Source organism: Pempheris klunzingeri, chromosome 10, assembly GCF_042242105.1.
Source record: "Pempheris klunzingeri isolate RE-2024b chromosome 10, fPemKlu1.hap1, whole genome shotgun sequence".
NCBI lineage: Eukaryota > Metazoa > Chordata > Actinopteri > Acropomatiformes > Pempheridae > Pempheris > Pempheris klunzingeri.
The window spans coordinates 25,655,814-25,679,259 of NC_092021.1; the positions used below are offsets into that span (position 1 = coordinate 25,655,814).

Below are 23,446 nucleotides of genomic sequence, written 5' to 3' on the forward strand. Positions count from 1 at the left end.
AGTGTAAAGGAGTTCTTGGCGAACATAAACGTCTATCAGGTTTCAGCCTGGACACTCAAAATGTGGTCGCTAAGATGTCTATAGACACTCGGTGCACACTATATTTGCCTTAACGAACATGAAACCAAACCCGGCACTGTCCTAGGACTCTTCTGGCCTTGTGGGCTTCGCTCCATTTCAAGGTCGAATTCAGCTTTAATTTGGCTTTCACCAAAAATCACAGCTAAATCACGTTCGTCATCGTTTTCACTCTCCACTTAAAACACTTTGTGCCTCCGTTGCTGGCAAACCATGATGCCAAATTGGGGCGTTTGGTACAGCATGACATGAGAAGTGGGTTTGGTGAAACAGGTAAACTGTTTTGGATGATCCTTTATTTTGGCCATATAGTTTTTATTTATTAAAGATGTGATGTCGTCAACAGACAACTGCACAAAATACGATGTTTGCATGAGTGGACTTTATAAGTTTATCATATCAGTTGCTGTTGCTGGTTTTTGTAATGACTCTTGAATGTTTTCTAGATTGCGGTTGAGCGATAGATGGAAATAATTGATTAAAACTGGGATACAGTGAGCTGCTTCTTAAGCTGAATGTGGGTGGGGGGGTGTGAAGCGGACGTGCTCTTGCTCAGATCACACCCAGCATCTCCACACTTGCACGGTTGTGATGCTAAAACATAACCAAGTGAACCAAGATTAAACATCTTTGTCGAAAATGAAATGAAAAGCAAGACGTCCCTCTTTGTTACATCTGCATTTCCTGCAAACATAATCAATCACAGTAGGCACCTTATGGCTCCACTGGGTTTATTCAGAAGTTTCCCTTCATTCTAAAATCAGATATTTTTGAGATCTTTGCTCACATGACCTGCTGATTTCAACCAAATGAGCATTTGTCACTTCTCAGTAAGAAGTTTTAACATTCATCATCATCATTGTGTCTTTATATGGACTGATCACATGAGCCTCAGTGTTCTCCTGACATCGTTTCCCCAAAGAAATTAGCAATAAAAGATGTTGCTTTGTTATAGGAAGAGATGTAAGGGGGGGAAATGTGTTTGGTATATATGTTGTAGCATTCACTTATAGGCACCAAGTTATCTTGTTAAAAGTGGTGAAAGCAAATATATATTTCATATATTACATTTTAAAGAAGCCATTTCAGCACAGAAAATCAAAAGTGGGAATTAAATCTGATTACAAGTGGTCACTGGAGAGGTTTCAGGTGAGAACTGTAACCTGCACTAACTGGATTTAGACCCGGTCTAGACACAGTCTGCGGATACAGGATCCAGAGTCTGAGCAGTCCGTCAGGGCCGACGTCCTCCTGGCAGATGAGACTGAGCGAGGCCACACATGGATCTCTGCGCTGATGCTGTCAGCGCACTCATATCCAACATATTCACAGCACTTTCACACCACATCTACACTTTCTCAGCTACCCGTGTCATTTTGGGTATCCGAAGCCTTTCACCAGCTTGCTCCCCAGCGCAGACGCTCCAGTCAGTCTGCTTTACTACACAGGACCATTCAAAAAACCTCCAGCTCAAATCTAATCATAGATTTTTAGTTCAGCTCTCCTGAAGCCCTTTGGGTCGGTACCAGCCAGGATCAGGAGTTAATAGAATACATAAAAATAAAAGAAGAGTGAACTCAGAGTTTGTGAAGTTGGTTTTAAGTTTTGCCTTTTGGAGATAATCTGATGATGCTACTGAGACAAGCAGAGTTCAGATCAGTGTGAGTATTTATGGACACCAGAGAGGGAAGGTCTGAAACATCACTGCGTTAAAGTGGACGGTGGCCAGAAATCTGACGACTGAAAGTTCAAGAAGAAACTTCCTGAGTCATCATCTTTCTTTAATACAGTTTTTAAAGTAATTTAACACAGAAAAACAAAGGTATTGTGAGATATGTGTGGGAGAAGCTCCTGTGTCCACAGGCAAAATCCTGCTTCAGGCCAAACCCTGAACTTAAATACTGTTTGGAATGTACCATTAACTTCAGCTACATGGGGGTTTAATCAATCAAAGGGAAATGTTAATGTTCATTTCATGAACAACAACAATCTCTGACAACATTAAGCAGCCAGCAAACTACAAACTCTTCTAATAATCAGTGAGACTGATAGAAAAATCAAACTAAACAGCTCCACAAACACTCTTTCTGACTCTCCCTCCTTTTCTGGAAAATTGGTTGCATCCAATGAGAAGCAGCTGGGTCACATTGGCTGATCACCAGGACGGCGTCTCATCAGGGCTGATAGAGAAGGAGCCTGGTTCATGTGATCCATCACTGTCCACACATTAACACTTTAACTCTTCCCTTTACCTCCACTGACTTTACCCTGGGAGTCATGATGAAGGATAAGAAGTCTGCATGTGTACATGTGTTCAGATCAAACCCATATTGGTGGTTTCTATGAGAGAGAGAAGAAAAAGCAGGCTGCTGAACATTATTGACGCCATATTTCTTAATAGAAGTGATCCCTTTTAGTTATTTTATTCTGATGTAGTTTATTTATTAGGTTATCACTCTGTTTACACTACCAGACCTACTGATGATGGGTCACTTCTCATATATTGTCGTACACCTTTTTCTCCTCCTCTGCTTGGCTGGTAAATGTTTAGAGCCCTTTCTGGTGATGACCTGTCATATTTATATTCCTAATCTTCACATATTTCAGTCAGCAGGGTTTGTTCTGCTGCTGAGAAGAAGACAGCCCATGTTTTCTCCTTTCTGTCATATAATTTTGTCTCTCATGTACACAACACGCAGGATTATTCAAGCCTGGTTAGAGAAAACGCTGATTAAACACTTGATGGACAGTTTGAGCCTTTAGAGAAAATCGATGTTAATTCAGCTTTCAGTAGCTGCTTTTGATGCAACGTCCTCTTTGTGTTAACAACTTTTGTTCATAAGAAATAAGCTGAGGTCAGAGAGAGCTCGGCACATCTCAGCTTTAAGAAAATACCAGTGAATAAAGAAAACACCTTCACAAAACTGCAGCAGAAACTTTTACACCACAAACAAACAGCAATGAACAACACAGGGAAATAAAGAAACGCTGAAAGTCATCAACTGTTCAAGTTTCAAAAGGAAAACTGGTGAACATGCCAGGATGAGTGGACGTCCACCTCCTATCAGCTGTGTTGGAAAATTAATTAATAATAAATATTCCAATTTTACCATTTTGATTCAAATGTTAGTGTGACGCCTGTTGTTAGGCTTTGATACAAACACAGGTGAATTTCAGCCACGAGACCAAAAGACAGTGAGGGTTTATTACAATCAGGGTCAGTATCACCAGAAGAAGTTAAAAGTTGAAAGAGATCGCTGTAAATGAGCGCTTTATTCAGTCCAGGAGGAATCAAAAAGAAAATAGTTTAAAGTAAAGAGCAACCAGTAGTTTTCTTTGCCGCTGCCACTAATCCTGGTGGGGGTGTGATCAGGAATCAATCTGACACACCTGAGCTGCTTTAGCCTCCAAACGCCCGACGAGCTCTCACCTTGATTTGTGCTGCCTGGAACCAAGCACAGCTTTTCTGTATGTGGCGACCAAACCTGTGCTTCTAAATGTGTTGTTTGTCTTCTATTTATTGGCAAATAAATGTAGTTTGTTGAGTTTAGTTGCAATTAAATAAATGAATGCGGGTTAAATGCAGCATGATTTTTGACAAAGTTGTAAAGATTTATTCTTCTTTGACTCTTTTATAAGTTGCAGCACCCTGAGATTTCAGACTGAGGTGGCACTAAGACATTTTAAATTTAGAATTTAGTGATATACAAATATAATTTCTATGGTTTCATGATTATATTTCCATTTGAGCGAGGACTCCCTTAAAAACAAAAAGGGAAGGGAAAATTCTTCTCACTTAAAAACCACGCTGAATGTTCTAAATATATACTTTTCATATTGTAAAGTCGGTGTTTGTGTGTCCGGGGCAGTTTGTGGCAGTTGTTTTGCTCAGGGCGAAGACTCGGCTCATGTTCGGTGCGATGCAGCTCCAGCTTGCTGTGCGGCGTGCTCCCCGGGCTGTTGTAAAGGTGAGTGTTAGATATATATAACTCTCGGTCCCGGGGCTCTACAGGGCAGCGCGGCCTGCAGTTGGCTGGGGTTTGGGTTACGGGGGGCTTAAAGTGTAAGTTAATAGAAAGTGTACAGTGGCACAGAGATGAGCTGACGCGATGCACTTTTCTATTTTCACTTCCCAGAACCCCCCTCTCCGACCCCTCGGATGGAGCAAAAGGCTTTTTGCTCTGATGCCGTTAGCAGATGCATGTGCGTTATTGCGGAGAGGGGAATTGGACATTCTCCATATACTGCGCTATAAATATCCCCGTGACGTTTATTGTACTCGCTGGGGTTCAGGTGCTAAAGCGCTTGGATCTTACTTGATGCTTTTGTCTTTATTCATTGTTGTTGTCAGAGAGTTCAGTCACTTCTGAGGTGGACTGCTGAGATCATGTGAACCAGTGTGGGAACTGAGAGTGGGAAGGGACTTCAGCAGCTCGAAAAGATGGAGGTTAAAATTCTGCTGACCTACTGACCTTGTGGCTGAAGGCAGACAACAGTTTAGGTTAGACTGTGCGACATGTAGAGCAGAAAAACGTATTAGTCATTCCTTTCGGGAGGAAAATCTTGAATTCTTTCTGCCACATTTTGGCAACAGGCCGCCTTAATGCAGTAAGAGTATTTCATCATGATTCTCTACATCCTGAAATACAGACATCACTACATCTGTCTCTATCCCTTTTGCTTTGTTATCATACAAAAGGATTTGTCACTCAGGGGCACGACGTCAGAGCCAGACACTGAGAGCTGAAGCTGAGATCCTAAATCAGTCCAGAGTCCAGCTGATGACACGTTACGCTACCTGCACTCCTTCCATCTGCTCATTAAACAAACGCTCGACTACCGGGAAGCATTTTTATGTTGAATAGACGTTGATACGGCAACCGACACCGAGTCTTAAAGTAGAAGAAGATGAAAGATGAGACGATGCCGGTCGTCTTCCACAGCTGCTACATGCTCTCATTAGATTAGGATTAGATTCACTTTCTGATATCGGATCCAATTATGCCATGCAATACTGCATCCTGTTGCTCCATCGCACTTTGCCTGGAGTTCCAACGTGCCAGTAAACCAGTGTGAGTGTTTTATATTTGTCAGTTTAAACTGAGACAGGAGCAGTTTGACTCCTGACTCCTGAGCTGATCGTGTACTTTCTGCCCCTCATGTCCTCGTACAGCATCCTCACAGACTCTCAAGTGATGCTCTGAAAGACTGACTGATAATTTAACATGGCTGACCTTACCACTAATCCCCCCCCCCAGCCCCCCACCCCTGAAGATGAGATTAAGGCTTCTTCTAGCATTTCACTAGGTATGCACATATTCACTACGCAGTATGTTCTTTTCCAAGAATATCCACCAGGAGGTCATTACCAAATTGAATGTGACTTCTGGCTGTGGTGAGGGACATTCTATATGAGGAGCACTGATCGGGTCTGAGATCAAGTGAGCGTGATGCGTGTGTGTGTGTGTACAGTATATATTTATACATTCATGCTGATATAACTGATTTATGTTCTTGGAACCTATGGAACTAACAGACACGTCTCCTAGACATTACATTTATTGTTTTATTATTAATTAAATTGCAACAGCAAATGTGTTTTGAGGGGAACCGAATTTTCTGTCAACATAATGAGGAAAAGCTGACAAGTCGCAAACATGTTGATACTGAATGTATCAGTAAAATATTCACTGTCAATATATTTAATTTGTTTTCCACCAAAATAACCAAAATCATGATCTTTCCCCCAACTTTCCACCCAGCAGGTGGGTTATATAGAAATGTCCTCTCTAGGAGAAGGGTTGGGACCATTTGAGTCATGAAATTGGAAAAAAAAAGAATTCTTCATACATAAATATATATAAAAAGTATATGTGCGTGTGTTTAGAGAGAAACTCTACAAACAGTAAAGCCTAACGAACCGAGGTTTTCCTTAGTGGGAGAACGACATGTATGCATATCATGTTTTATGTGTTCCTGTGCCTGTGATGTGTGACTATAACTCAGGGCACCGAGTTTACTTTAACGTTTACACCCTTCGATAACCGAACCCAAGTCAAAGCACAAATCGGTAGTGTTCCAGTCCCTGAGGACACGCTGGTCATCCTTCATGAAGCTCTGATTAGTGATTCCCGTTAAAGACCTGGTGCTTCTGCAGCGACACAAGGAGACGCTGATCTTTCTTTAGCTTTCGCTCTGTATGTAAATATTGCAGCCGAGGGTCTCTGCACGGAGCGAAGCCGTCCTAACAACCCCGTTTTTAAAGAGCCCTGCTAAAATGGAGGCCCCTCTTCAGCCCGGTCCCCCTGCAGATGGTCTGAATTACCTCACTGTATAGCTTACAGTTCCCTTGAGATTCAGAGCAAGCATGAGTTGTGAGCAGGTTTTGTGTGGTCCTAACCTTTTACCGTTATTTCTCTCTTTTCTCTCTTCTCAGATAACAGTCCTTCCTCTCTCGTTAGAAAAAGAGAGTGGGGATTTGTTCATCATCATTTAATCCCTCCCTGGATGTTCCTCTGCTCCTTCTCTTCATCTCTGTCGCTGTCACATTCCCACATTCGCCCCTTTTTTCATGTTGTTCTCCCCTCTGTCTTCACACCTCCGTCACTCTTGTTCCTTTTTATCAAGACAAAACAGACGGAGATGTTTGCAGGATTCGTCTTGACAGATCGTACGTTTCAAAGAGGATGAGATGGAGAAATCTGAGAAGAGAACTTCTTTTGGCTCCAGGTTTTTCCTGAGGGGGAACTCCCTGATTTATAAAACGTACTTTGATGAGAGAGATGTACTTATAATAAGGAATGTGAGCATCGGCAGCATGTGTCCACCACCTGTTCTCGGTAACAGAGCAAACCTGAAGTCACATCGTCTTTTCTAAAAGGCTCCTCTGTGAGAGAGCTGTAACACAATCACACCCTGTGCTGTCAAACACATTATATCTGTATTCTCTCACTCTGTAATGGATAACATCTCTAATTGGTGCTGACTGTTTGCACCAATGAAAAGTGCAACTGCAGCAACATGATACGTAGCTTGACTTTTCTGTTAACGGCTGTGAGACAAACAGTGAGACCGTGACGCTCAGTCCTGCCGGACGGTTCAGGGCTTATTCTGCTTTTCCCAAACAACACCAGTCTTTATTTATACAGAGCCAATTCATAACAGGTATCATCTCCAGGACGCTTTCAATAAAGAGCAGGTCTTTAACTCAGAGAGAGACCCAACGATTTAATATCCACCCAACATGAGCAGCATCAGGAAAACAAAACAGTTTGAGCCGTCAGGAAAGTGAGCTGAAGACGTTTTTCTACTCAAAGCACTTTTACATCACATCCTCAGTCACACATTCAGGAGGAATCTAAGTTGGAGGAGTTTATTCTTTCACACACATTCACAGTCTTGTCCAATGACACTTCGAGGGACGACCCACTCTACCTCTGAGCCACAGCCTCGTCTTCATACGTCCTGCCGTCGTATGAATGATGGACACATTAGAAGTGAACTCATTCATCGGATCGGCTAATTAAACGCCTCCTGTAGGATGTTTTACACACTGTCTGTATCAGGGGAAGCTCTAAAACACACATTTTTAACACAGTGATTTTGATAGTAATTGTTTTGATGTATTCACAGAACATGCACTACATTTGGTCAAATAGAATATGAATAGGATGGGATGGTGCTTAATCATTATCGTCTCAGTCGAACTGCTCCATGTGCATGTAAGAAATCACTGCAGTCAATCATTAAATAGTGCTAAATAGAGTCGGAGGCAAGGTTGTTTTTAAATACGTGATGATGTATGATTTTATTTCCAAAGACGATTCAAACATTAATTGTTTCTCAGCTCGTTGACTCAGCAGCTCAGGAAGAATAAACCTGTGTGTAGAGATGTCCTTTCTGTGAGGATTTTCTTACCGTGTCAGCTGCATTCCTTAAATGTCAGTCAGAGTTCATGTATCTGGCCTTTTTTTTGTATGATTTCATGTTCGTACTTTTAGTAAAATTGTGTTAACAAGCCCCGCGCTGACTCGGCCAGCCGGCCTTCTGTCCCTCAGCTCTTGTCAATGGACTTTACAGACCCACAAAAACTAATCTGTGTGGGAGTGTGGCGGGGCAGATGGAGTGGCCGGGGGGCTTAATGGGCGGAGGCAGCTCCATCTTTTTACCATGTGACCCTCGCAGACGTCAGTCTGAGGTGGCATCAGACGGCCAAATAATCAGTCAATCAATAACAGTGTCACGGTGTCACGGTGTGGTTATCATTTAATGAGTGTAACTTCCTTTTTAAATGTAAGTCTTCACCAGTGATGAGGAATCTAGCAGTGACGTCAACTATTTTCTAAGACATTCAACACCACTAATGAGAGACTGAGGTTTTATATATCAGTGTGCAGACACTATCATTTTATTTTATTCAGCAAATCATCCCACTCATAATCTTCCTCTTCAGCATTTTAAGAACACATCGCTAGTCTTACATCTCAAAGTAAAACAGAGGCACCACTACCTGAACAGAAGAGAGAAACTGCAGCATCAGCATGTCGCTGACACTTTCTATACACTTTCATTATAATTACAACAGTAATCCATGTGACAAGTACTGTCCAACATGGGCTGCATGTGTAACCTCAAGCATGAAATCAATAAAATCATCCCCACTTTGATCAGCTACAATAATAATAATAATAATATATCAGTAATAATAATACAATAATTAAATAAAGGGACCATTGTGCAGAGGTGAGCAGATTCTGCTTCTTCCACCCTCAGCTTTGTAAGAGGAAATGATTCATGATTTGTGTTTTTCGCTTCTCTTAAACGGAGAGCAGATGTAATTTCACGAGAACTTCGGGACGGAAATGTGCTACAACCTCTTCACGGGTTTCCAGGCGAAATGGCCAAAACGTAACGGAGCCTGTCTTCGCGGCCGTGTGGTGTGATTCACGTCCCTGGTGTGAGCTCTCACACAGTGGCTGAATATAAACCTGCAAGCTGAGAAGCTCCTTTGTGAGTCATACTCTATCACACTAAAATAATGCAAACGCCTTATAAATAGCAGAGAGATGTGAGTATTTATCCACCAACATGCTCTTGGCTGTGTATAATGGGTTTCGTGTTTCAGATGTTCATGTGTAGACAAGGCTTCACTTTGAAATCCACCACATGAAGTAAATTTAGATGGCGTTTCTACACGTAGTACGTGTCATCTGTTTTATCATTTGTTGGATTAATGAGAGGCACTCTGGGTTTTTAGTCATGGTTTGTGGAAATGCTTCTTCTTCACAGGCATGAATGAGTATCAACCTCTGTGTGTGTGTGTGTGTGTCTTTGTTTTATGGGTGTGTGTGCATGTTTTTCCCAACAGAAATGAGTGATTGTTTGCTTGTGAGAAATTGCCTCCGTGTGAGCATGTAGCCTGTGTGTGTGTGTGTGTGTGTGTGTGTGCATGTCCATAGTAAACTATGGGGGTCACTGAGGGGTCGACTGGTTGTCTCCTCTAGAATGTATTTGCATCTGAAACTCCAAGGTCAGGACTAATGTTTTTCTCTCTGGCCGTGTCCCTGAGGGGTGCAGAGAGATTAGCTTGTCGTATTTCACCTGTCAAACACTTAAAAAGGACCAGTGGGGGCCGGTCAGAGATGCCTGTGAGCCGGTGGGTCTCCCGAGGTCACAGCTGCCCGTCTGCAGCCACTGTCACAGAAACGCCAAAGGAAGGGCACGATGGGACGGGTACAGCGTGACACCACCTTTTAAAACATGACATTTGCAGATATGATGCAGGCTGACCTTTAGAGCGAGTGACATCGGATATTCTTTTAACATTTAATACATTTATTCGACTGGGTCTCCACAGCGCAGGCATCCCGACCGACCGGTGAGAGACGCATCAAGGACGCGGCCCACGGTGGCTTCACACTCATTAACACCTGCAAACCCCAACCCCACAGCCCTGGTGTGTGCAACGAGCTGAGAGCATCAGAAGTGGACTTCTTGAGTAAAAGTCAGACAGTGTTTGCTGAGAACTACCAAACTTGAACTGAGCCTAAAGACGAACTTATCAGCCTGGGAAATGTTGACCTCACACCCATAGGTGATGCTGGGTGGGGACTCAGGTGACACAGGCAGTGAAACGCTGCTTTATAGCCTGGTGGAAGCTTCTCTGAGGGTGAATCTTGCTTCTACATGAAATGATTGTCACGTTCCAGTGAATTGAAGCACACTTTACAACATGAGACAAACACTATCGGCCCATCATCTGCCTCAATTTACTCCAACAGAGAGAATATCAATATCATTAATCGTGAATATAGAGTGGCCATTTTTCTGTGTTTGAATTGATTTGCAGCCATGATGGTGAGCACATCTCTAGCTCATGTGTGTTTAGAACAGTTACAGCTCATGCGGCCTCATTTCTGGAGGAAGAGACACAACACAAGATGAGCGTTGGTTATTTTTACCTTCCATCCAAACACAGGAGCAAGTGACAGGAAGTGCTGTCGTCTGCTGTTTACACACTAGTTTTAATTTTTTTACACTTAAATACTTTTTCAGAAATACATTGGCAGCTCTCACATTGGAGGGTAAAGGGACCTGAGGTAAGGCGAGTAAAGCAGGGAAACCAGCAGCATCAGATTGGATGTCATCAATCTCTGCTTCCACCACCGCTTTTAGCAGCACTTTCAACATTTGTGAAATTTCAGAGGGTGACAGACATGATTCCAGTCCAGCAGGTTGTCTGCAAGTCAGCTTCTCTCTGCACACTTCAATCATGTGCTCTTTAATTGCAATTCCTTCATTTGTTTCTTGTCTGGTATCTGAAACTTAACGGTCTTGGTCTAGAGTGTGGTGGCTGTACTTCAGATGATAAAGAATGAGTTTCCTTCTAATATTCAGAGGTTAATCCAAACCCTGGCTTCTCCTGTCTGTGTGCAACGCTTTGGACAAAAGAGTCGGCCAAATTTGTGAGAACAGGAAGCTGAAGATGGCTGGTGAAGTGCAACCATTCTCTCCATCACATGGTCCAGATGTGGACAGTCAGAGAGTGACAAAAAAAAAAAGAGGAGGGAGGACAGAAAAAGAAAAGAAGAGCGGAAGCAACATTTAAAGGGAAAAAGGAACCAGGTAATAATTTTAGATGTGTATCTGGGGAGTTTGACGTAACGACTTCCACAGATACATTCCTAAGCAGCTTCACCCCCCATCTTGTTGTGTCCCATGCAGCCCACCCCTCCTCTGGTCCCTCAGAGCGCCTCCATGAGGGCCAATGATGTCAGATCCAGTATTTCACAGCCAGAAGCGGGCGATGACATGGACAATTTGGCCTGTGAGTTCTCTCCAGCATTGGACATGGTGTTACGATTACACGCTCCACTGCAGGTCCGACATGCCAGGGATGAAGGGGTGATGGTGTGTGTGTGTGTGTGTGGGAACTCGGGGTGTAGACCTTTTAAATAACTTTCATAGAGTACAGCTCTATCCTTCTCTCTCCTCGTAAAACACAATAACCCTGATAGATGTCCAGAGGTACGGAGAGGCAGAGGAGGACTGATGGAAACGTGCTCATTTCTCCTCTGCAGCAGTGAAGTCTATCACTCTGCCTTCACCTCCGGTCCAAACGGCCTCCCACACATTAACAGAGCGCAGAGGAAGGACTTTAGGGCCGTGTTTTGGCGTGCACAGTATATCACTGAGAACCAGCCTCTAATCTGCTTCAAACGGAAACGAAGATAAACTATTTTTTCTTCATTTCTTTTTTTTTTTTTGTTTCACTTTTTACGGCCAGTTTGGGTTTCATGGCCGCAGCAGGTGAAAAACTGAGCAGGTTTACAATCACTTAGGAGAAATGAGAGCAGGGGAGCAGGGCAGCTGAAACCCCAGGGTCGGCCTACAGGTGGGGGCTGGATCACGGAGGAATTCAGCCTCCAAACTATATGGAAACCCCAGGAAACCCAGCAGAGATAACAGAGTGGGATATCTGATATGGGATATCTGAGAGAGTGAGGAGGGAAGCCGTCTTTCTGGGTGTAAAACAACCCCAAGCAGGCGGGATATTCACCCAAACCTGGGGTGGCTCCCTCGGGACGTGATGACTGCATGCATGAAATTGTAGTAGTAGAAGTAGATAATGTCAATGAGACACAGGGGAAACCCCAAAGAGGCTCCGGCAACACAAAAAGCACTCGTTTCTAATGAGTTGGGACGAGTGTGAATGTGTTTCTAGTAAAAAAATGAAATGAAACCACTTAAAATCAAATGTTTGTTACACAGTTAATGGAACAATTAATCCCAGCAGTGGTTTTTAGAAGAATCAGCTTAAAACAAACATTTTTAAAGTCGATATTTCATTATGAGACTTTAGGTTAAGATAAATACTTCCACACGCAGCAAAGACAGTGAGTGCGACCCTGTTACAACAACTATAGCAAGTCTTTAATGGGAAAAGGTGTTTGTTTTGGGCTCACGGAGGCGGCCTGAGTGACTTTGAGACGACCTTGGCTGTCAGCAGACAGTAAATATAAGGAGCATGTGTCGAGCAGACTGTCATCATGTCCGGAAATCAGTTGTTCTCCCGACTCTCCTCCTCTGGAGCGTTTGTTCTTTATGACAACAGACCGATTCAGACGTAAATCAGCCTGTCGGTCCTGAACAAGCACTCACACAGTCACCACTCAATCATCAGTCAGACACTATATTGTCTTTGGGGGTGTTTTCAGGACATGGGGAGGGAAAGGCTGTTAAAAAAAATGGCTGTTCAGACCACAGAAACGTAGTATGGATGCTCACAGACCTCCTCAGGGCCACATTTTCAGCTTTCACTTATTCAAAATAGATAAATTCCTGCCGCAGCACCACTTGGAAACTTGGTTTTTGGTAGTAAAGATGCAGCAACTGTCTCAGCTGGTTCTGTATGATGTTACACACTCATTCTAACCCCCTTCAGATGTGCACACTGTATGTTAATCTGATGGCAAACTAACATGTTGGTCTCGTGTCAGCGCTGTGGAAAAGTCATGAAGGCAATTTTCTGTGTCACTTTCAGCTCAAGCATCAGTTTGATGGCATCAGATTGACACAAAAGAGGTTAAACATGCAGAGAGAGAGACAGTTTTTAGTATTTTTACATCAGGTTAGAAAAACTATTTTCACCGCAGGGTGAGACCAAGGCCAGACGGGTTAAAAGCCCTTCATTCATACCAGCTGCTCGGACGAGTCAATAAAGATACAGTAAAACACAACAGCATGTGAGCTGAAAGAGTCCAGTCAGAGATCATGAAACATTTAGCAGGATGAGCATTGAATGTTAAACTGGTTGGATTCAGTGGATTCAGGCTGAGATCGTCCGTCACGTTAGGGGTCATTAGTTTTAAAATCCATCAGTGATGCAGCTCGTGAGAAAAACAGAAAACATTATTATAATTAAATCACAGGACTCACAAGAAATGGGATTTTGCTCTAAAACCTAATTAACATTATCTATTTAACACCGACATCAGCTCAGGTGATATTTCATGTTTGTCCTGTTTAATTAGTTCCTGAAAGCTCCCCAGTGAGGAGACTCATCCTCGGCCCTCTCTGCTGTTGTTACAGCTCAGATTAGGCATCTAAATAACTTGACACCTTCGCTGCCTGCCTGTCGGATCTGCTGCCGATTGTGCTTCTTAAAACTGCCAGTATTAGTGGCTCGGCGGGGGCCTGCGTGGCTGGGGGCCTTGTGAATACTCAACACTATTGTGGAAGTGTCACGTCCACGTTGGATACATCAGACCTATAATGGTGAATTATCCTGCTCGCAGGAATCGGCCGCCATACTTCATTCACAGGAATTCAGCAATGACAGCCCTCTCCCCATGGAGGAATAAACATGGAGTCCTCACTCACCACGTCTCTCCCCGCTCACACTTCCTCACCCTCCGCTCTGACACGTCTGCTCTCCTCAACATACAGATATCAGCGCTGCTCAAGGTGTGCGCTGACAGGAGGAGGTGTGTTCAGGGGAAACGCAGGAACAGGAAGAGAAAATGTTAAACGTTATTGGTATTGTCTGTTTTCTCATAGATTTAAACTACCTTCTTGTTTTCCTTGCAGAGCTGGGGAAGACTTTAGATCCTGCACAGACCCAAATCACCTCAAGTATTTATTCACCTCCACACAGAAACACCTGCAGAGTCACGTCCCATCTCCTGGTTTTAGCCTCTTACTTCTCACTTCATTCACACTGTGTGCTGATCTTGTTTTAATAGATGTGACACTACAGGTTACACCTTCTAAATAATCATTGTACTGTAGATGTGTAAGGTCAAAGCCACAGAATAAGGCAGCACACCACTTTGCATCGTCTGCGTACAATCTCATGCACAATGAAGCTCCTCATATTGGAGGATTCGTACGCAGCCTGAGGAGTTTCGCCCACAACTCAGGGCTGATTCCACAGCAAACAACAAGGCAGAGTTGAGATTAATTGACTGAGAAACTGATCTGAGGTCATTTCAGCTTCGATCCATCTGATGGGTCTGATGTTTGGAGAAAGTTAAATCATTACGAGCCGGCCTTTCTGCTCAGTCAACACTGTATTAATGTGTGAACACAAATACATTCGTATCACTGTGTGGTGGTTAAGACCACACGGTTAAAATGTTTTCACTGTTTTTCTGGCCTTTGTCTTGTTGCTTTTGATGCGTGAGCAGACCTCCGTGTCGCCAGACGTGGCTGATACATCTGTGAGAGCGCTATTATGCTGTATTCCCCGTTGGTTAGATTAGACTGACATGTGAAAGATCCCGGGGCTTTCCTCACATGCGCCGACGCTCCAAAGCGAGCCCTGCCCGACACATGCATGCCACCCATGACCCCGGTGGGGCTGTTTCTGTTGTGTGTTCAGAGTGGTGAGTAAGCAGCTTTAAGTAATCCTGGATATCAGGGACATCTGCATTTTATAGACAATCCTGCAAAAGTGGTGTTGTGGCAAAGTCCCTGTGGCAGCGGGACTCGGTGATGCTCAGTACGAAGACAGGCCGGACTGTTTAATAAAGATCTTGGCTAAGTATTGATACATAATTTTGCGGAGAAATGTCCCAGACTTGTTGTGTCTGGGTCTAAATTAGGAAATTCCCACTGAGGTTTACATATGTTTTGGATTATTTGGGTAACCTTAAAGTTTAGTTGTGTGCACAGAAGTCATTATGTAAAATATAACAATATATATAATATATTCCAGTGCAGTTATCAGTTGCATCTCGCTCTGGAGATCCGTACGCTGCAGTTCTGTGTTGCGGACACACACACACACACACCAGTGGGTGAAACGTCAGACCCCGGGCCTGATTCCCTTCAGCTCTGTTTGGTGCACGATGACGTTTGGGGTCAGCAGCATTTCATGTTGATATGTTTCCCATTTTCTTTTAATAATCAAAATAATGAAAACCTCTTTGAGATTGCAATCCAAAACACATGAACCCAGTCCTCACCGAACTGTAAATCTCTCTCCAGTTTGGAAGGTCACGTTTGTGGAGTTCACTGTCTGACTGAGACTCTTGATGACTTAGCATCTTGGCAGACAGTGAGACCGACAGACAGCTTGGCTCAGTCAGTGCCATGTGGGTTTGATGCACATATATATAGTCAGTTCCTTGTGTAAAGTGCTTTTCATATACTCTGACTACTGCAGTGTGTGTGTTCTACATCTATATACACCCATAGTACATGTAGATATGGATTATCTCATTATCTTATTCCTAAATCTAAAACTAATGCCATATTTCGACGGCATGGTACTACTGCAGATGACACCCCCATCAGTGTAGCCGGGATTCTTAGCTGATCAACACAGCGACGCCACATGAAACACAGGAACGAGCTCATTGCGTGTTGCTCCGTTCAACTTGCTGGATCCTTTCATCAGCAACCAAACAGAGGAACATCTGCACTTCGTCAGCTGACCACTGTGTGGCTTTGAAGGCTGCCCTGGGTTTTTTTTTTTGTTGTTTGGGTTGACTAAATCAAAAAAATGCATTTGCTATTTGTGCCGAATGTCCTTTACCAAAAACATACCAGGCTCCAAGTGAGTCAAGTAAGCTAACTTACCAAACTTAAGAGAAGACAATGAAGGTAAATACAGGGCTCTTACCTAACAAAACAAAACATCTATCATCTATCAGACACTGCTTTTAGTCTACATTTGTAATATTCAGCCCAAATCACAAGGTTTCACAGCAGGAGAAGGAGTGGAGTAGGTGCCATCAGTGCCCCAATCAGCCAATCAGCAGGACAAAAGGACAAAAGCACCATCACCAGGGAGGGAGGGAGGGAGGGAGGGAGGGAGGACACACAGCAGAAACACACAGTCGCAGCCAAACGCACACTATGACCTGGGTCAACGTCTGCACAAAGTTTCATGGACACTCATCAAACCATTGTCGAGATATTACACAGATTATCAAGTGAAAACTTTGACCTGCTGGTGGCACAAGAGGAAAAGTGGAAGTATCACCAAAGCCACCAAGGTTAATCCTCTGGGAATTATAAATGCCTGTAAGTAATTTCATGGCAAATAGTTGAGATGTTTCAGTCTGAAATGGAGGCTGGAGCGGTGGACTGACTGACCAAAAACAGGCAGACTGTCACTGCCATTATGGCTGACAAAAAACACCACAATACTGCATCAAACAAGGCACAAACACACACACACACAACTCCCTTAAATTCCCAACTGGTCAGGTGAAACAGCTCATCAGACTGTGGCTGCACTGGACAATACTTCTATTACAAGTTTGCATCAATATTTTCATTAGTATTTATGTGGCTGGAAGGCAGGAGGTACCTGGAGTACATTTGGAAACTGGCAGGTACAGAAACAGATGAACGTTCAGTAGAGAGATAGAGTTGTAAGTCTGTCCATCTCTAACTTGAACCGCAGGAGTCCGTGTGCTGCTGATATGATATATGAGGCTCCCTCTGTCTGCCCATTCCAGCTCTATAGGAGGCAGTTTCATCCCTCTCTGCAGGGAAGTCCAGATTTATGGAGCTGAAACTGTACACCTGTATATACGCTTTTCCAACTCTTACCAATCTGCACCCAGCGAGGAAGGTTAATAATCACAAAGCTGCAGCAACGCGGAGAAAACCGTGCTGAATGTAACACAAATAAACAGACAGAGATGCGGTAAAAGAACCGAAAATGTATTTTTCCTCGTCATCTTCTTCTTATTATTATTGATTATGGGAATCAGATGTGTGTAAATCAACCAACACAGACACTCACACACACATTCTCTTACATGCACAACTCCTCTCACACACCCTTCTGTTTATGGACAGCAGGTCTTCCTCCGTCTCCCAGCCGGCCCGCCTCCCGCTGCTTAGTTGTAAACTCATGTAATATGTTTAGCATGCTTGGCGATCATCTCACTACCGCTGCTCAAGGTCACTCACTGTTATCAAATCAGCACAGCGAGGCCTTCAGGGCGTCGCACGGTACGCAGGGCTGATGTAAAGTATCTGCACTGAGACGTCAGGACAGGCCTGCTGGTTTCTGATTTCATTACTTTTTATTAGTACTTTTAAATTGTTTATTCTCTCTCAAAGTTCCTCCAAAATTCATCTGTTGATCCTGAGGGAGAATTAATTGGTACGGGCTGATCTGAACCTCAGACCTCATGACATCGCCCCCTCTTTTAAATGACTGAATCCCATCATCTTTTTAAATCATAATTTCTCAAAAGCGTCCTGAGAAACAGCTGCACCAAGAAAAGTTAACTAACAAATGAGAACGCTGTGAGATTTGCACAATAGGAAAACATGCATATGCAGCGTGAATACAGAAAAAACAAATGTGCAATATCCAAAACAGTAACAAAGGCACATTCCCCGAGGTCGATCTGATTGTCTTTACATTGTTCAGGTTATTCCTTCAGGTGTGTCATATTCTAGCAGGATCACTGGATGTATGACTGACTGACTGAGTGATATTGGCTTTATTTGATTGACACGGTGTTGCAGTACTGAATGTGGAGCAGATGGTTGACGCTGTGTGTTTCATGCTGTGTATTTTCAGATTGTCAGCTCTGTAGTAGCCTAGACCAGACCAATCTGATATTTTTACTCCTCTGACTTCACACCGAGCCCTTATATCTACACCAGTTTTCAACACAAAGCGACTTCCAACAACTCCAGAGCTGCCACAGTTGGATCGTCTGCTGCACATTAAAAATAGAAAGAAACCTATTGTGGGTTAACAAGCTACCTGTCCACTCTGATGTACAGGTGGCTACTTACAAAGTCTGTGTTAGTAAGACCCCATTTTAGAAAGACTTTCTGAGATGTCACAGTAGGAGAATGTATAAATAATATACTGAATAACATTTGGCTGCTTCCTGGTATTGTTCATGATGGTTTTCTGTCACTCCACCGTGGCTCACTGGGACACTTCAATAGAACAGAGCCAACGTTAATGTTATCAGTAACACTCTCAGCGCTAACATGACCCACACCAGTCTGTCCATGACAGCCACACAATAAGCCCACCCCCTAAAACGCCACAGTAACACAGCATTAGTAGGACAACATTTCCATGTTAAATATCACTGATAAACATCCCTATGAGATGTTGTTACTCAGCTTTGTTGAATATTTGATTCTAATTGTCAATTTTGTCTTTCTACTGTCGGTGCTACAGACATTGTTCTCATAGTGGAAGAAATAAAATCATTTTTAAAACAAGAAGATTGTTTTTAAGTCAGTATTTTGTGTGGAATTGTTGTTTTGATGGTTCAAGTCCTGCATCAGCCCGTCGGGGATTGTTTTGTAATATTGAACAGCTAATATTGAACCTCTTACTTAATCACTATTCATTACGGCATTCAGGCTCTTGAATGGTGCAGAAGCTAGAAAGCTAACAAGGTAATTCCTTTTGAGACTGTAAAGCCAGCGAGGTTAACGAGCAAGCCAAGAAAGAAAGAAAGAAAGAAAGAAAACTCTTTTTTTTATCAGTGCAAAAGCTTCGTTTTGTAGGAATCCTTCTCTCTTCCCTCTCAGCTCACTTAAAGCTGACTTTGCCAGAGAAGCACTGGTTCTTTGAGGTTAAGCTCAGAGATTTTTCTGCCTCCAGAGCAGCTCTGCCTGCAAGACTGGACTAAAGTTCCAATCTGTGCATGAATGAAATTCAATCTGCTACATACATACATGCACATGCCAGCTGGAGTCAGGGACAGTCAGGCAGACAAATAGACTTCCCAGTAAACTAAACTCCCCCGAAGAAAAGCCTCAGAGAATAAATCTCATAGAATATATATAATGCTTATACACAGGAGGGCAATTAAAAAACGGGCCTCCTTCCCACTGCCTCTCTCTCCATCGCCCTCTTTCTTCCCCTTGCTCTCCTCTTTAACTCTTATCATTTCCTCGCCAAACCTAGTTGGATGTTGCTAAAAAGCCATAGATCAAATCCTGCATGACTCTGGGAAACGGTTCTATTCCAGATTCGCCCATATCTACGGAAAATAATGATGTGATCAGGTTTTGGGTTTAGCATGAAACCCGTGCATAACTTGCTCCATGTGGTGTGTGTGACAGGAACCCTTATGTGTGGTTAAGCTTACAGTGGGAGCAGCTCAGCGACGCCAAGCGTTGCTTCCTGTATGTGTTTTCCTGCAGGAGATATTCTGCTCATTTAAAACTCTTTTAAAGCGTGAGGCAGGGGGAGGACTTATTCTTCTGATGGACAGGGTTTAACACGTCAGGCAGCTCAGTGAGAATCTTAACCTGCAGGTAGCTACTGGTTTTCAGTTATTTTAGTCAAAGCATGAAGATCATCCTGCAACGACTGGAGATTAAAGAAATAATCCAACAGTGTTGCATCATGGTTGTAGAGTTATGAGCAGGGACTCTCTTCAGCCTTGAAGTACGAGACACAATAACATTTAAAAGAAACACATTTAACAAACCTAAAAGTGTAGGTAGCTCTTCTCATTCTTATTCTTGAATTTATGTTTTTATTCATTTCTTTTGATTAATGTTTGCAGCCTTGCCGTGTAATTCCCATCACCCCCTTCTTGATTTCTATGTTTTCTTCTGTTACTGGGTAAAAAGAACCACTAAACCACTAAACCACTGCCATAGCTTTTTAGTGCGATGGTACTTTTCTGCGTTTGACAATTATCTGAGACAGGAAGCTACTTGTCGTAGTCGAATAACCCTCGTGAGGCGGCTCAGCATCTTCTTTCCATTCATCAACCTTCACCTCAGGAGCACATCACAGGGAGACGGGGCCGTAGTGGCCCAGTGGGGTCAGAGATATACTGCCCTGTGTATCCAGATAGGCAGCCAGCTTCCTCCTCTGACATAAACACCGGCTTTACGGAGCCTGAGGCCGGTCAGGAAAACTCCGGAGACTTCCCCACCGGAGGATGAGGAGGGAATGCGTCTTGGCTTTTTATGCGTTTTATACATCCATGTTACATGTGAGGGATTTTATAAACATATGGATGAAGACATTATAGTGTAACGTTTAGATATATAGATTTTATGATCCTTCTCTGTGTGCACGAGCTTCCTGCAGGTGCTGTGGCTTCTTCCCACAGTCCACGGATGTGCACGAGTATCTGAATGGGAATGTTTTTATTTGTCCACATGTTCTCTGCACACACACACACACACACACACACACACACACACACACACACACACGTGTTCAAGATGTTATGAATGAAAAGTTTAGTGAGAGTAAAACTCTTCAGGTATTTACATACACACACTTTTCATCATACTCTTTTTTTTTTTCTCTCCTTTGTATTGATGGTTATATGAATGCAAAATATTAATAAAAACACAGATTCTTAATTTGATAGATTCATTTCTTTATTTTCACTAGATCATTTTGCACTGCACTGCTGCACAATAATGCAGAGGAAACAATCATTAGTGGAAAACAGTTTGTTCTACAGTCACTTTCTTAAAATGGTATTTCATGACAAGTTCCCTCACGTCAGTATTTCACTTGAGTGTGCTTGCAGGACATTAATGCAGGGGCGGTGGGGCGGTGGGGCCGTGGTGTGGTGTGGACTTCATGGATTCATTTAGAAGTTGAAGATCGCTGCGGTAAATCAATGAAAAACTCAAATGGAGTCTGGATTGACTGAATTTTCAGTTTGATAGCTTTATTTGCTAAAAAGCAATGAGAGGAATTCAATAAATTAGACATAATACTTTGAAAGGTACTTTGACTTCTCTTTCAAAACACGCCACTCCCCTAACATTCCACATATAAAGACTGGGAACTCTGTAATGTGATTTTATATTTCTCCCTCCAGTTACCATTTTTTCCTCTACTTTTTTTTTTAGTGCTTATAAAGTGCAGACATGCATTAACACTCCTAGCTTTTCTTAGCACTAACAAGATCTACTGAATCCTCTACAGATGCACCGTTCTCCCAACTATCTTTCCAGCACTGATTCACATTTAGGGCTACAGAAAAAGAGACATACAGAGATCTCCCAACAGATGCATGTCCTCCACCAGAAAAGTAAAATGAGTGAGCAGATACACCTCTCAAAGTGTTTGGCCCATATGTCTGAAGCCAGTATTCTGCTTTTAAGCACACGGATGCCTCTTTAGTTCCTGAGCCTTTTGTAAAACACAGCAGCAACACAGAGGGCGATAAGGCACGCGAAGCCGAGGACGCCGACAGCCACGCCGAGCCCGACGGCAGAGTCTTCTTCTTTTTCTGCAACAAGGGGCTTCTCTTTGGACTCGGTGTTGTCGGCGCTGGTGGTGATCTTTGAGGAGCTGATGGTGTATGTCTTGGTTATGCCCTCTGCAGAAGTGTCCAGGGTGCTCCTCTTCCTTCTGTTGCTGCACTGCTTGAAGGTGCTGCACGTGCTCAGTTCACACAGCCGGGTGATGCAGTGGAGGTAGTAGGTGGACACGGTCTCGTTCTGCTGCTCGATGAAGCGGAAGGCCGGGAAGCGGAAGCGGGCGCTCTGGCTGTCTCCGTTTTCGATCATGGTGGTCAGCTGATCCTTTGAGCAGGGGACAAACAGGTTAAAGAAGCTGGAGTTGGACGGCAGCGGGGAGATGGAGGCATAGCACCGGTCAAGCAGGACGTTGTACTGCCCTGTCAAGTTGGTGGCCTTGACCTCGACATACACACTGGTCCTCAGCTCAATCCCCAGTGGTGGAATGTTCAACGGCCTGGTGTAGTTGGCGTCACTGAACAGCTCCATGTTCAAGGTGCTGATGAAACTCCCATTGTTGTCCTTGATTGCAATGGAGGAGGCCGACACATCGATCTGGGTGTTGTTGATCAGATATTCTAAGGGATAGGCGCAGGAGTAGTAGTACTTCAGCTCAGCGTTGTAAGTGATGGTGCCCGTCGTAGGATCGACGGATCGCACAACGCCGCTGATGTTGACCGTCTGGATGTTGGAAAAGTCTGAGAATATACCCGTCCCAGCAGCGCTGGTGGTCCTGAACACGCTTCCACAGGAGTGGGTCATGTTTAGTGGGAAGTTGAAGCGAGCAACAGGTGGGGAAACGGACTCATCGAGCGTCGCTCTACAAGCCGGCTCCAACATGTGGTTCAGGATCAGCAGAGTCTCGTTGTAGCCGGTGTAGATGACGGGGCAGATCTCAATCGCCAGACCAATGGATGAGGTGCCACACTGCACTGAAATGTCATTGACCTGTGGCCGTCTCGCTCCTGCTCCACACTCATTCAGCATTAGCTGCCAACTTCTGGCTATCATGGAGAGTAAAAGTAAAATAATCTTCATTGTTATTCTTCAGCTTTGCCTCAGATTTGTTAACCTCTCTGCTAAAATCTTGGCTCTGCTGCTGCAGGCTGGTAGATCTTCAGTCTGTTTGAAGTCTTCTGGCTGCATTCAGGGGTCTTTATAAGTAAGTGTGTCCTCTGGGATTGGTCCAAAACAAGGGCAAGTTCCTTTCTATTTGTGAACAACTGTATTGTATTAAGTAGGAGAGTCGGTCTGGACCATATCCTAAGGGTAGCAAATGAAACCTGAAGCATCTTGCTGTTTTGGAACGGCCTTGTTCCTTTGTTGCGTTTGCTTTAAAATATAGATTTCCATGCCCCCTATGACTAAGCCCTCATGAAGTAAGTGAACATAACACTGGATAAGATGGATTTCTGAAGAACACGTACAATGCTGTGAGGGTTCCTCTATCCGGGTAGAGACCCAGCAGCTTCAGTAATGACCTAGTTGTGATTTATTGGAGCAGTCAGTCACTGTACATCCATTATCTGTCCAACAGCATATCACTGACATTGATGCTAATAATAACAGTCAACAACAACATACACAGGAGACTTTTATAGTCAACTAAACATCCTATGTGTGAAGGTTTGCTCTAAGA

At 43.6% G+C, this 23,446-nt stretch overlaps 1 protein-coding gene across 1 annotated transcript; it reads right to left on the reverse strand.

Annotated features, from left to right (window-relative positions):
• Positions 1-21,684: 21,684 nt before the first annotated feature.
• LOC139208915 (zona pellucida-like domain-containing protein 1) lies at positions 21,685-22,845 on the reverse strand. Its single transcript, XM_070838691.1, has one exon. It carries the CDS (start codon positions 22,843-22,845, stop codon positions 21,685-21,687), a length of 1,161 nt encoding a protein of 386 aa, XP_070694792.1.
• Positions 22,846-23,446: the final 601 nt, after the last annotated feature.